Source organism: Parus major, chromosome 2 (assembly GCF_001522545.3).
Source record: "Parus major isolate Abel chromosome 2, Parus_major1.1, whole genome shotgun sequence".
Taxonomy (NCBI): domain Eukaryota; kingdom Metazoa; phylum Chordata; class Aves; order Passeriformes; family Paridae; genus Parus; species Parus major.
In genome coordinates, this window is record NC_031769.1 from 127,731,319 (window position 1) to 127,744,392 (window position 13,074).

A 13,074-nucleotide genomic window follows, 5' to 3' on the forward strand; every position below is an offset into this window, starting at 1 on the left:
GCTGCATAAGATGAGAGTGTCTATAGGTAGCAAGGGCTGCAAAACTTCCATTAGCTCATCATATAGTCTTCTCTACTGACATGACAGCAAGACAGTGCCAAGTCATTTGATCTGCCTGTCTTTAAGAGCCTGCTGAGCAAAGGGTGGGTAAGAAAATTTTCAACTAAGAAGGTTTCTCACAGAGACAGTTGTTTCATGGGCAGTGTCTAAAGCTAAGGGGTGCAGGCATTATTTACTAAGAAGAGGGTTGAAGATGACAAAATCTTGTGAACTAAAAGTTGTAATACAATTTCACCTGGAAGTTACAGTGCTTAAATACATTCACATCAGACCCTTTAGAAATAATACTTTTAGATCATTTGTGTTTCAAATGGCTTTCTCATGTCACTTGATTTTTTTTTTCCCCTCATCTTCATCAGCACTTTCACCATCAGTTTTATACTATAGTGTTCTTATCTTTGCTGTACCTGGACCTCTCAGACCGCTCCTTTCCTTTCTCCTGCACAATTATTTCTAAACCTCTGTCCTGCATGGGAGGTGAGACAAATAAGGCAAAGATTTACCTCTTCTCTTTGTCTCGCATCTATTTTTGTGATCAGTACCTACCAGGTATTAACTTCTAACCTCTAACAGTTATTGAAACTGCTGCAAGAACAAGGGTTCCAGCCTGCTCCAGAGCTCTTAGCAGCTGAAATTCCAAGCATAAAAGATAAGTATAATTCTGTCCCCTCTGCTGATATAAAGCATTCTCTCAACATTTAGCCCACTGAAATGGGGAATACATGAATTAGCCAATTAAAATGCCCTCCATGCCAAATTTTAAAGAATTTATCTTCATTTCAGTGTGACATTCCACCACCCACACATTCAGATCAGTAAACATCCTTCAAACTAAGTTTGGCTTAAAGCTACGGGAATGTGTAATACTGTGTGACTGTACAGCTCCATGAATTAGCTCTTCGCCTTATAAGTTGTCTCCTTAAAAATAGAAAAGCTTAGAGCCCCACTATTTACAAATTAAGAAGTGCATCCATTCCTAATACATTCTTATACCTTCTCTGATCCTCTCTTCAACAAGCATTTTGATGACTAATCAGAAGCAGCTGAGAAATACAGAAATGTTTGAAAGTATGATTTTCCCAGGATATTTTCCCAGGATATTTTCCCTAAATTCTCACATCTTCACTAGCAAGATAGCCCCTAACAACTGAAATAATGTAAGAGAAGCAAAGTTTTTGCAAGTCTCTTGTTTTGTTCATAGAGAGATTAAAAGTTTGGAGACTGTGCTTTTACATACTATCTTGAAAATACTACCCTCTGCACGATTCTCTGCATTTAACAGAAAAACAGCTTTCTCCATTCTTCTAATCTTGCTCAGTGAATATTTGATGACAGTGAGGTAACCATCTTATCATTATCTTGTTGGCTCAAGGAGTGATCCAAACAAAGCTTCTGTTTCAGGGAAAACTTAAGTCTAAAGCCAAAAGCTGGGACTGAACTCTAGTTAGGCTGACGTGGCAACAAAGGGAATCTAAACAATGAGCATAGCCACAAAAAGATTTGATAACTAGCTTTAAAGGCATCCAGGCCTAGTCTGCCATAATACTCATGATAGCTCAAAAAAACCCTCCCAGTTCGCTTTAGTAAGACATTTCTTGTCCCTCTACATGACAGCTGTGTTCCCTCATCCTCCCTTAAGTCCACCCTCATATCTATTGGAGACAGGAGAGCTGGGAATATATACAGTCACCAGCTCCCCACACTCCAAACTAGGACTTTACAAAGAGTGAGGGAAAGGAAAATAAAAACATGTCAGAAAATGTGAATAGCCATTTCTCTTTTTCCCATCTTGCATTCACATAGCCTGATAACAGATTTTGAAAATCAAAAAAGAAGTAAGAAGAAGCTATGTGTACAGCTCCCCTTAGAATAGATGAGGGAATAGAAAGAATTATTACTGATAAACCTGAATCCTTTAAGATAATCTCTATGCAGGGTATTTTCCAAGTTCCTCATTTTTAAAGTTACAGTATTAGATAATTTCTTTTTCTGTATATTGCAGAATGTGTGTTGTGTGCTTGCATGCAACTCTAGGGAGCTAAACTGTAATAAATATATTGGGATAGTAAGTTCATTTCCCAACACATCCCCTGCTGGCCCTTGGAAACAGGTGTTGGCTTTATATCTGCAGTTTCCAAGTAGACCTCTCTTCCTGCATGAGTATTTAAGTCTTTCTACTTATTTGTTTATAAATTTTCATTTTCAATAACTTAATACCTTTTTTCAAAAATGAAAGAATGTCATCTTTACATGGAGCACAGCTTTCTTCAATAACAGATATATCACTGCTCAAAAGTAAAGAACCTGATAATTTCTATTTTTCATTGTAAAGAAGCAGCCACAGTTCCATTTAATAGACAAGTTACTACTGTGAAATTTTCATTTTAATCCCTCCAACTTCTCTGGGAAATGTTAAATATGTTACATCTAATATAATTATTTTTCTTTATTTTCTGATCATATAATACCCTTCTGATTTCTGGTTTCCTTCCCCTCTCCTTCATTATCTTTATTAGTTCAAATGCAAAGCACATTTAACTGGGGCAAATTAACAGTACATTTCTCTGCCAATTCACTGCTCTTTTCTCCAATGTGTGAATATCCTGGTTATATCATCTATAATTACATAAAGCCTAGTTATTCATATGACAGCAAGATATGATCATACCAAATTATAAATTAGGTTGTACTAACTGTGGAAATATCCCACTAGAATTAGGCAAGTCTGGATTTGTTTGACAGCAGCATTGTAGATGGCTGCCCCATACAGGAAAGCAGTTTTGCAGTTGCTGAATATTATATAAGATGTTGCCTTTAGTGGTGAAGCTGCTGTAAAGTTCCTTCTTTCCATCTCACTCATGGCTGCTAATTCTAGTAGCACCATGTATCTCAGCACTCTGCTGGTGGGCATCCCAAACTCAAGATGAATAAACACAGTTAGGAATGTGAGAGCAGCCCAGGGGAACACCTAGTGTGCACAATCAGCTGGGAAAACACTAGGGAACGCCTCAAGACAGCAGCAGAGCAGAAAACATCACACCCCAAGGAAGAGCACCAAGTAAAAGGTGTTGTCTTGAGGAGATGTCAAAGAATCCCGCAGCTACAGACCAGAAAACACAATACCCACTGTGACTGGTATATAAATGAACACTTCTGGAATCAGCATCCAATCAGATATGTACAATTTATCTTATGATGTATTGACATCAGTTCAGTTATATTAACCAGTCCCCATCTCTTGAGAGGGACTGATCAAACAGGCACAGATGACACTGAAACAGTAAAGAAACTATCCTGAATTGAGAATAAACTTGTCTATAAATTTGTCTATTCACTATTTTAAACTATTCTTCTAGAACATTGTAGGAAGAAGGAGAACATTTCAAATCATATACTGTTTTGAATAAGAAATTACAATTAATGTGTAGACTTGTAAAATCTTCCTTGCAAACAATGCAGTAATAAATTACTTACACTCAGGTATCCAGTCACGTCTTAGCTGTTCTAAGGTGTGCTTGGTAATTATTAAGAGCTACAGATGATTATGGAGTATCTTTTGCCCAAAGACTTAACTGCTTTACCAGCTGTTTATAGAAACATTTAAATGACACACAAAACTGCAGCTACACATGCAGATTCACCACTAAAATAGACAGACTGAAATATCTTTTCTAGTTCATCTGTGAAGTGCAACAACAGAAATTAAATTAATACTTGTACTTTTGCAGATATCAAAATAATTCTAGAAATAATCTACTTCATTATGAGATGCCAGGCATGAATGATTTCAGCTCTGTTACTAGAAACCATAAGTAGGCAGATTGAAACTGGACAATATGAAAGCTCTGAAAATAATTTTTTTTTAATCCTCTGATTAAAAGTGACAGGTAATTGATTGCTACTGTTATAAATGAACACTGGATATTCACATTAATTGGTTAAAAGGATTTTTTAATACCAAGTGATAAGAGGTATCAGATAGACCTGTAATGCTCTAGGAAGCTGAAGGAACCACATTATGAAAAATATTTAATGCTTAAATATGCAAAGCATCCAAACCTTACAGACAAATGTAGTCAGTAAACATTAACATTCCAGAGAAGATAGAGAAAATGTATTCAAAACTATATGCAAATAATAAGTACAGTTGACATCATCAGCATGAAAGACATTCAGAAACATCTATTTAGAGACATAGGGTGAGCACATTAACCCCATTATGAAATACAGTTGCAATTTGTGCTCGTTGTTAGCTCAAAGATAGTATCTGACCATGACTTCTGGCAAAGTTCCACTTGGAAGATGCATTAGCAGATGTTAGTGATGGATGAAAGACAAGGTACTCTAGAACCAAAAAACAACCAAACAGGAGATGAGATGCAACAGAATAAAACTCTTTATCCATTTTTTCTATTCACTTACATCCAGTTCAAACAATGAAATCTCAGTCCAACTGGAATGTTGTGTCTAAGTGTTCAGGTGAAAGAGCTGTTCATTTCCACAAAGAAAATAGTAAGCCCAAAGGGCAAAACACAGCAACATTCCCCTATATTGAAAGTACCAACAGAAAGCAAGCTGTAAACTTAGATAATAAACATAAATTAAATTATGTATACTTTATATAAATAAAATAAATCTATATTGAAACTTTAAATTGAGGACAATGTGGGTAAAAACCTCAGTTCTTGCCAATCCTGCTCATTAACATTACTGAGGAGATATTAAGTATAGTTTAGGGATCTGCCTGTCCATTATTTCTTTAAGTGCAGATTATTTGTATTTTCTTGTTATTGCTAAGAGACCCTCAGATTGTCATAAGGACAAGTAGAAACGGAGCATTTGAGAAGTGCAATAATATCCTTCCAAACGCATTTATGGTTTTGTTTTCAGTCACTGGTAAATAGTTTAGGAATGTTTAAGTAATTTTCATTTTTAAAGAGCATGCACACTTAGCTGAATTCTTTGGAGGCATGTGAGAAAAAGTATTAATGACAATGTCAAATAAATCAACTCCCTCCCAAAAATCCATTGTGTGAACAAGGACTATATTCTGAATACAAAACTAAGGTACCTAAGAGATTGTCATGTTCATTCCTCTTAAAAGCAAGCAAATACCAATTCTTAAAGCAGTAGTAAAGTTCATTTTCCTACAGAGAAACACATAACGTTATTTTCCAGTGTTCAGAACTTAAAAGGACAAGTTGTAAACTGCCCAATGAACATGTTCAGTATCTTACAGTTCTAACATTCCTAAAATTACAACACATAAGTATGTTTCATTCAACTGTTGCTACAAACTTACTAAATGTCTCTGGAAATACCTCATCTCACAGAATTTCAGAGTCCCTTGCACTTCACTTTTATTAATGACATTTTAGGAAAAAGTTTTTTTTCAAAAGAAGCTTAAAAAACCAAATATTTTTTAAGCCAGATATGCTATAGTTTTGAGATTGATTCCTTCTAATAAAATCCTTACTTGCCTGCTCCAAGAAATGGACACCAAGTGTAAGATAACTGAGTTTTGTTTGGAGTTTTTTTGAAAGAATGCACAGCATTTTCAGGGCTGGGTTTCAGGAAGATTAGGTCTATGAACAGTGCAGTTGTCCAATGGTTCACAGGTGTTTCAAAAGAATTTCAGTGGAACCCAGGGTATTTATTTACACATTCCACTGCTGCACTGGAAACCCAAACACAGCAGCTTTGAGTGTGATACATAACTATCAAACTGTTTATCATCTGTATTAAATGATATGGAGACAATAAACCAAAATAATGCATACACACAGACTTTTTCAATCTTAAAATTATTTTAATGCCCCTTTAACAGAGAACTATGAGGTTCTAGAGACTGACAGTCAAATATAATTTCATTAAAATATTAAATATAATAAACCCCCCCAACTGACTCTGGCTTTCACAACTGTTTTCCATTATTTCTGAATTTCATACCAAAGCCAGCTTTGACAAAACAATTTAACTTCACATTACAAAGAAGGTTATAATTTACATAATCAATGTAATCACTACATTAGCTGTAATGAATAAAAGGCAAAAGTGACGTGAAGGGCAGAAACTGTCTTGAAAAAATCTAAGTTATTAAGAAAGTACTTAAGATTTAAGGAAGACTCAATACAGGATAGTTTTCTCACTACAGTGCTTACATCACCAGCGAACCTGAAGACCATAGCTAACATTGACATTAGAATTTCTTCTTTTATATGACAGCTTTTCAAAGGCTTGCAGGGTTAGACTCATTCTGCAGGCATAGAAAGGGCTTCAGCACAAAATGCCTTGTTCAGAAAGGCAACAGCACATCAACAGTAGCAGCTCACCGTTTCCACAAGTTTTTGGTTATTTTTGTAAACTCATCACAGAGGACCCACACCAGCTGCACCCAGAAATCATGATACAGAAAAGACATTTAGTATCTTTTCCACTTCATAACATTTTTTGCTGGAATGCCTGCTGATTTCCCAGATTATTTTGGAATTAAATCCATAATTTATCTTTCAAGTGCACTGCTAAGCAGAACTAGCAGATACAAATTTTTGCAGATGTACCTATAGGGAAGCATGACACCTCAAACAAAATAACCCATAGACACTGAAAATTTTCTTGAAGTGCAGGCTTCAACTGGAAGTTTCAGCACGCAGCAGATAAACATGAAAGCTGTAAGACTTAAAGACATACAAGGAATCTGAATTTCCCCACATTAGCTCTGCCAAACAGAGTTCATACACTCTGGGTCACATACCATGCCAGTGGCAGCATCCTATCAGGGCTATTACATTCCCATTTCCTGTGTCTGAAACCCAGAAAGAAGAGTCAATGGGAAAGGCTCTCCAAAGCACCTTATGGAATGGAGGGGGTTGCTGCCTACCAGGGCCTGGAATTTGTGCAATCTCCAGATGCTAGAAAGGGCTTTGATGGAGAGAAAAAAAGAATCAAAAACTACAAAGATATGCAAAAGGGACAGACAAAGATGGTTCAGGCAGGAACAAGCACATAATAATAAAAGGAAAAAGGCAGCCTTTTAAGACTTTTATACTTTAGACAGATGAAGATCAGTAGGCTTACTCAGCAAGGAATGCACTGTATCCTATGGCTAGACCAGGTCCCATCTTCCTACTAAACTACATTTCTAAATATTTTCCCAGGTGAAAGCTGGAGGGGGACCATGCACAGGTTCTAGAGCTCAGGTACCTGATAAGCCAAATACTGGACTAGCCATGAGTCTGAGCCAGATATTGGAGAGACCAGAGGGTCTGAGACTTGACTACTGAAGGGACCAAGAAATCCATGCAAGTTACTCAAGAGACCAGGACATCTTGGGAGGTGGCTCCTGGAAAGTTCAGCTACCAGCCAAAAATGTTTCTACGTGTGCATCTCTTGGGCACAAGGAGTCCAGCAGCCCACCACTAAGTAGACCAAGTGGCTAAGACACTGTAGGTGAGACCTACAGTGTTCTTGTACCTGTGGGAGTGCAGGTCTGTGTACCATCAGCTGGACTGGGTGCTGTGGGCCTCTGTGGCTCATGTGCCCACATCTGGGGTGTCCAACTAAACAAGGAGCCAGCTACTGAACAGACCAAGTGCATTAGGTCAGTTACTGGAGAGATCTAAATTCTCTGTGTGCATGTGTATTTATATATAGATACATGTGTATTTATATACAGATATATGTGTATTTATATATAGATACATGTGTATTCATTTGTTTTTCCACAAACAGGCTTTCACCCCCAGCAGTCAGAGAAGGAAAGGGATGTGTCCATGGGCACTGCTTGCACTTGCCCGAGTGCTGTGTTCCATATCCATGTTGGCCTATGTGACCAGTTGTGTATGTGTACATAGGACATATGTGTGCTTATTGGGAATAATTCCCTTTTGGGAATTAGCCTCACTATTGGCTGGACCTTGGGACACAGAGCTATGTCATTTTTGCTTCAAACAGGCTTTAAGATTTAAATGTGATAAGTGGCCCTGAGTTGCTCTTTTAAAACTTCACTTACTACACAAAGTATTATTAATTAAATGAACCTTAAACCATCATTACCAGTGTAATTAATTTTGAAGAAACAAAAGTGAAATAACTGTAAGACTTAAAAATGCCTGAGGTGACTCCAAAAGGAGAAATTTTCAACCGTCAATGTTAGTAACTCAGTTCAAGTGCCAGGCTTTCCAGATATACTTGGCTCTGGAGGTAATACACTTGCTTTCACACAACATAGAACTGTGCTGCATCTGTGGTCAGGGCACACCAAAACTGGGAGATGAAGACACTCAGCCCCACTTTGTCATTCAGGTCCATCCAAGTGAGCTTGCTATAGTTCAGACACTTTAATGTCTTTGCAGTGTTTACTACCCTAGTTTTTTGGAGGTATTCATTACCAGGGCACAGCTCTGATGAAGTGCATGCCCACAAATGAGCAAAGCCAGTTCTGCTTTGTGGCTAAAGTTGGCTTAAACCTTAATTGCCCACTGGAGACAGTGAAGAAAAGAAACCCTCATGAATTCTGAAAAAAACCTGAATTCATTCAGAATGGTTAGCTTTCTCTGCATGAGGTCAGCAAGGTCTCCAAATTACAACACTTTCCCACTATTTAAGGTACCACAATTCTTGTATTGCACCAACTGTAGATTAGATTGGGTTGACGGTAAGGTTCTTCCGGAAGACACAAACCTGAATAGCAACACTATCAACCAGCTTCAAAAACACGTTCTTTCCTTTTTTATTAAAAAATTTGTTTAACACTTGTTTCTTTCACTCTGTCCAGTATAACACCAAATAATGCCACCACTGAACAATGCTTATAACAGTACTTCATGAAAGTTTAGTATATGCAGTCTATAATTCATATGCTTTAAATTTCTCTTATGATACATGGTAGTAAAAAAGAGCATCTTACCAGCTTTGGGCACTTTCAACATTTTCAATTCTGCCTTGTTACACTTGTCAGTGCTGGAACATACTTTTGTCTTTACTTTTCCAGTTGACTCCACAAACTGTGTAAAATTTTCATTTTGATTCTGGACATTTGTTTCAGACAGCAATGAAGCACCTCCCTCTTTCTCATCTATCTGCAAAAGAGAAATAAGTTCTTAATAGTATTTTCTTCATGCAGGTGAAGGGAAATAGAGAAATAGAAAAAAGATCAACAAGAAGGGATTTCAAGACATACGAACTGTCATTATCAAATTGTTACATAAATACATACATCTCTGCAAAACTATATGCATCACAACAAAAAGCGTGTGCACACAATACCAAACACTTCTGTAAATACTTTATGAATTTAATTTAATAAAAGTCTTCTGTAGATAAATAAATAAAAATTGTGCTGCTTTTCTGTTTCAATATTAAAGGTTTCAGAGAAAGTACCTTTGCAGCAGAACTGCAACCCAGCATACTGAGACTTCACAAGAAGTATCCTGGCTTTTTAACTAGTTCTACCAAAAAAAAAAAAAATCCAATAAATCCCATGCCAAGATGCAATCCCCACCTCCTTCACATTTGAGAATTGCATTTGGGCCCAACACTGATTTATTTTATTTATTTGAAAAACATTTTTCTGCAACCACTCCACACTGAGAGAAGCCTAACCTAAGAAGCAAGATCAAAGGTACCAACATCGCAAAGCTATCAAAATTTCTTCCGAACAGATTATTTGTGGTGAGCTCAGATGTTATCTTTTAATCACAATACTGTACAAAATACTTTTTAGTGCACTGTTCAGTTTACCTCCTTTAACTTAATTTCTTGGTCCATCTCCTTAGTTTCATTCTTGAGAAAAGCAGCAATACATTTTCCTGGTGGTATAAACCTTGGCTTTTTGCCTGCATTTCCTAGGACTTGACTTGGAGCTGCAGATCGCCTCATATTTAGCTGTACTGCTCTGCAGGGTGGACAGGAAGGAAGGAAGCAGGTAATGATAACTGTAGCCAGGATAGGCTTTAAATATAAAAATGTATCCATAAATGACAACAAAAACACTATCTCAAAACATGAGAGCATACAGGATCTTCAAATAACAATATTAATTCACAAGCATAATAACATTTAAGAAAAAGTACTGTTGCAATGCTTTGTTTAAATTCTAAGGAAGATCAACTACAGCAAATTCTGCAGCTGAACACCTCAATTTTCATTTAAAAAGCCACTACTGCAATTCCCAAAAGCAATAAATGCTCTGGATATGCACAGTATAGGGCTATTTAACAAACTTACACCAGTTTATAAAAAGAAAGACAATTTTAAGCAGAAGTTACTATTCTTGAAACATAATTTTGAAAAGCCCACTATTAGTGCACAATGAACAATGAATCATGAAAGTATGTCTCATACCTGGGACCACCATTTTGCATTTAACAGTCAATTACACTGGTCATTCAGGTTCACCATAATAAGAATAACATTCAGCAGAAAATTATCTCAGAATTACAGTGGATATTATTGCTCCATGTTATGTCCACTTGGGAAGGAATATATTATAGATTTTCCCTCAAAATGTAAGACCATTATTACCCTGAGCAACCGTAGGACAAAACCAAACATGTGCCAATGTTAATATGACAAAGTTTACTTTCCACCCAACAGAAAATTATAATCTTAATTCTTCAAAGTAGTAGACAGAAATCAAATAAAAGAAATCTCCAATAGAATAACACAACAGCTAAAATGAAGAAGGCAAGAACAGCTTTCGCCACAGGTCCAGGTTTAATTTTCCATTTACAAACGTTTATTTAAAATGATTCCCCCAACTACTACGTTAAAAATAAATACAGATTGCAGAATCAAACTTCTGTACCATCCCAAAAGCATGTTTGCATCCTGCTGCAACAGACAGTGTTGCAGTCTGTTTTTGGTGCTACTCTGCACTCCAGTGGCTTCCTGGGGCACAACCACCGTTCTTTCCAAGGTTTGCACTGAAGTAGTGACAGAGCAGTGCCAAAACTTCGCAAACATGCTGAGACTGGTAGCAGTACTGCTCTCTCCCCAGTATCTGCACCATTAGCATATATCTATGTTACTAGACATAACATAAATCTCAGGGGCAAAATGGCCTCAACTGTTGATGCTTCCACTGTGGCTGTTATTAACAATGCAAGGAGAGAAGCCTCTGACTGTATCTAGGCAGTTCACTTAAGTTAGACTTGCCTGACAACAGTGGTAACATATGCATTTTAGTTAATCTTATGCAATAAGGGACTCGTAGCGGCTTGGTTATTACAACAGGTGTGTCCGTAGCGTGAAAAGCCACTGTGAACACTGCAAAGGTGTCCAGAACCTTCTGAAGGAGCAGACTTCAAGTATCAGTGCTCTGATAAGCAGAGCCAGCTTACAGTGCCATGTGAATTTGAACAAGTTCTCTACCCAACCCTACACTGCACAGTGATGCTCGGAAAGACAACACAAGACACCCCACGGCTCTACATGAAGATTGTGCACAGCATGGCTGCAGTGCCACACTAACCCTGCCCACTGCACTCCAGGTGTTCTGTGTTCTGTGGAACAGAGAAGCTGCGCAATTCATAAATTGCGCATATCCATGATTAAAGTGCTCTGGTTCCCAAATCTATTTGGCCATTACACTGTCATTTTGTCTTAAAACATAAAAACAGACTCATTAGGAGATATGAAAATTACTAAGACATTTGAAGACACTACCCTTGATAACTCAGTAACTTCACTGTTACCAGTATTACCTACTTGCACTACAAAGACCTTTATGGGTTTTGGGTTTTAAAATTAAATATTGCATCCAGAAATACACCTTTGTCTTTTAAAATAAAGCTTTTGTAAAATATAACATAAGTATGTTAAAATAATAACCAAAATGTTTACATTTTGTCCCTTTACACTACTACACAATAGAAATAGAACCTCAGGGAGGTACAACAAACCACTGATATCAGATCTTTCAGATAAGATCAGAGTCAGTGTAGCAAGGCATACAGCTCCAGACTACAACTAAATGAAAGAATATGCAAATATGCCCTTTCCTCAGGGCAAGCACCAATACACCAGGGAACCTTGTACTTGCTTTACTGTTAAGCCAGCTGCAGGGAAACAGGTGCAAGCAATACAAAAAGCATCGCTCCTAGCTTTTATTAGCAACCAGGCCTGACCAAACCCGGTACACCACAAAACCACAGCCCAAACCGTCTCATTAGTGCATCTGGTTTGTCAATTTAATTCGGTTGTACTTTTGTCCTTAAGGGTGCATTGGTAGCTGCATTAAAAATTAAATACACATACAAAGAATGTTTCAAGATTTTACATATCCAGCTCAACACGGTGTGCACGGAGCCCTGCTAAAGGCAGCCACAATGCCCATCTCGGCCCAAACTTAACAGGCTGTTCCCGGAGTGTTTGAAGAGGCCCTGCCGGCAAAGATGGAGAGGCACAACAGGCGCTGTGGGCAACTGCAGAGATGTGACACAGCATCAGCTTTTACTCAGTTAAACCGCAGGCAGCGAGTGCATCGCCTTGAACGTTAACATTACTGAAAAATCGCTTCAAATCAGAAGCAGCTGTAAGGAATTTTTAGAAGAGCATGTAGTGATACAAGGGGGAATGGCTTCAAACTGAGAGCGCAGGTTTAGATTAGATGTAAGGCAGAATTTCTTCACTCTGAGGATGGTGAGGCACTGGAACAGGCTGCCCAGAGAACTTGTGGATGCCCCATCGCTCAAGGCCAGGCTGAATGAAGCTCTGAGCAACCTGATCTAGTGAAAGATGTGTCTGCCCACGGCAAGAGGGTTGGAACTAGATAACTTTTAGAGTCTTCCCCAAGGTCGCTTCCACCAGGCCCTCCACCCATGGCTCCCATGGCTCCCATACCTGCACTCCCGCCGCCGCTCCCACCTCTGCGCTCAATTGTCCCGCCGCGCTCTCCCGACAGCCCCACCGCGCATGCGCCCTGCGCAGCCTGCCCTTTCCGCCGGTGCGCATGCGCCAGAGCCGTGCGCGCGGGCCGTGCCGCTGGAAGGGACCCTGGAAAGGCCCTTCCCG

General features: G+C 38.4%; 1 protein-coding gene across 3 annotated transcripts in view; it reads right to left on the reverse strand.

The window, feature by feature from the left end:
- RAD54B (RAD54 homolog B) overlaps nt 1-13,002 on the reverse strand; it is a 62,480-nt gene extending 49,478 nt beyond the window's left edge. For 2 of the 3 annotated variants that reach the window (XM_015617942.1, XM_019005626.2), the window contains exons 1-3: nt 12,904-13,002; nt 9,802-9,955; nt 8,969-9,140 (exon numbers count right to left, since the gene is read on the reverse strand). In XM_015617942.1, coding sequence (XP_015473428.1) covers nt 8,969-9,140; nt 9,802-9,939 — 310 coding nt within the window. In that variant the 5' untranslated portion in view covers nt 9,940-9,955; nt 12,904-13,002. Of the gene's footprint in view, nt 1-8,968; nt 9,141-9,441; nt 9,510-9,801; nt 9,956-12,903 lie in introns of those variants that run through there. The other variant, XM_015617943.1, reaches the window with a different exon arrangement.
- Between the last annotated feature and the right edge of the window lie 72 nt (nt 13,003-13,074).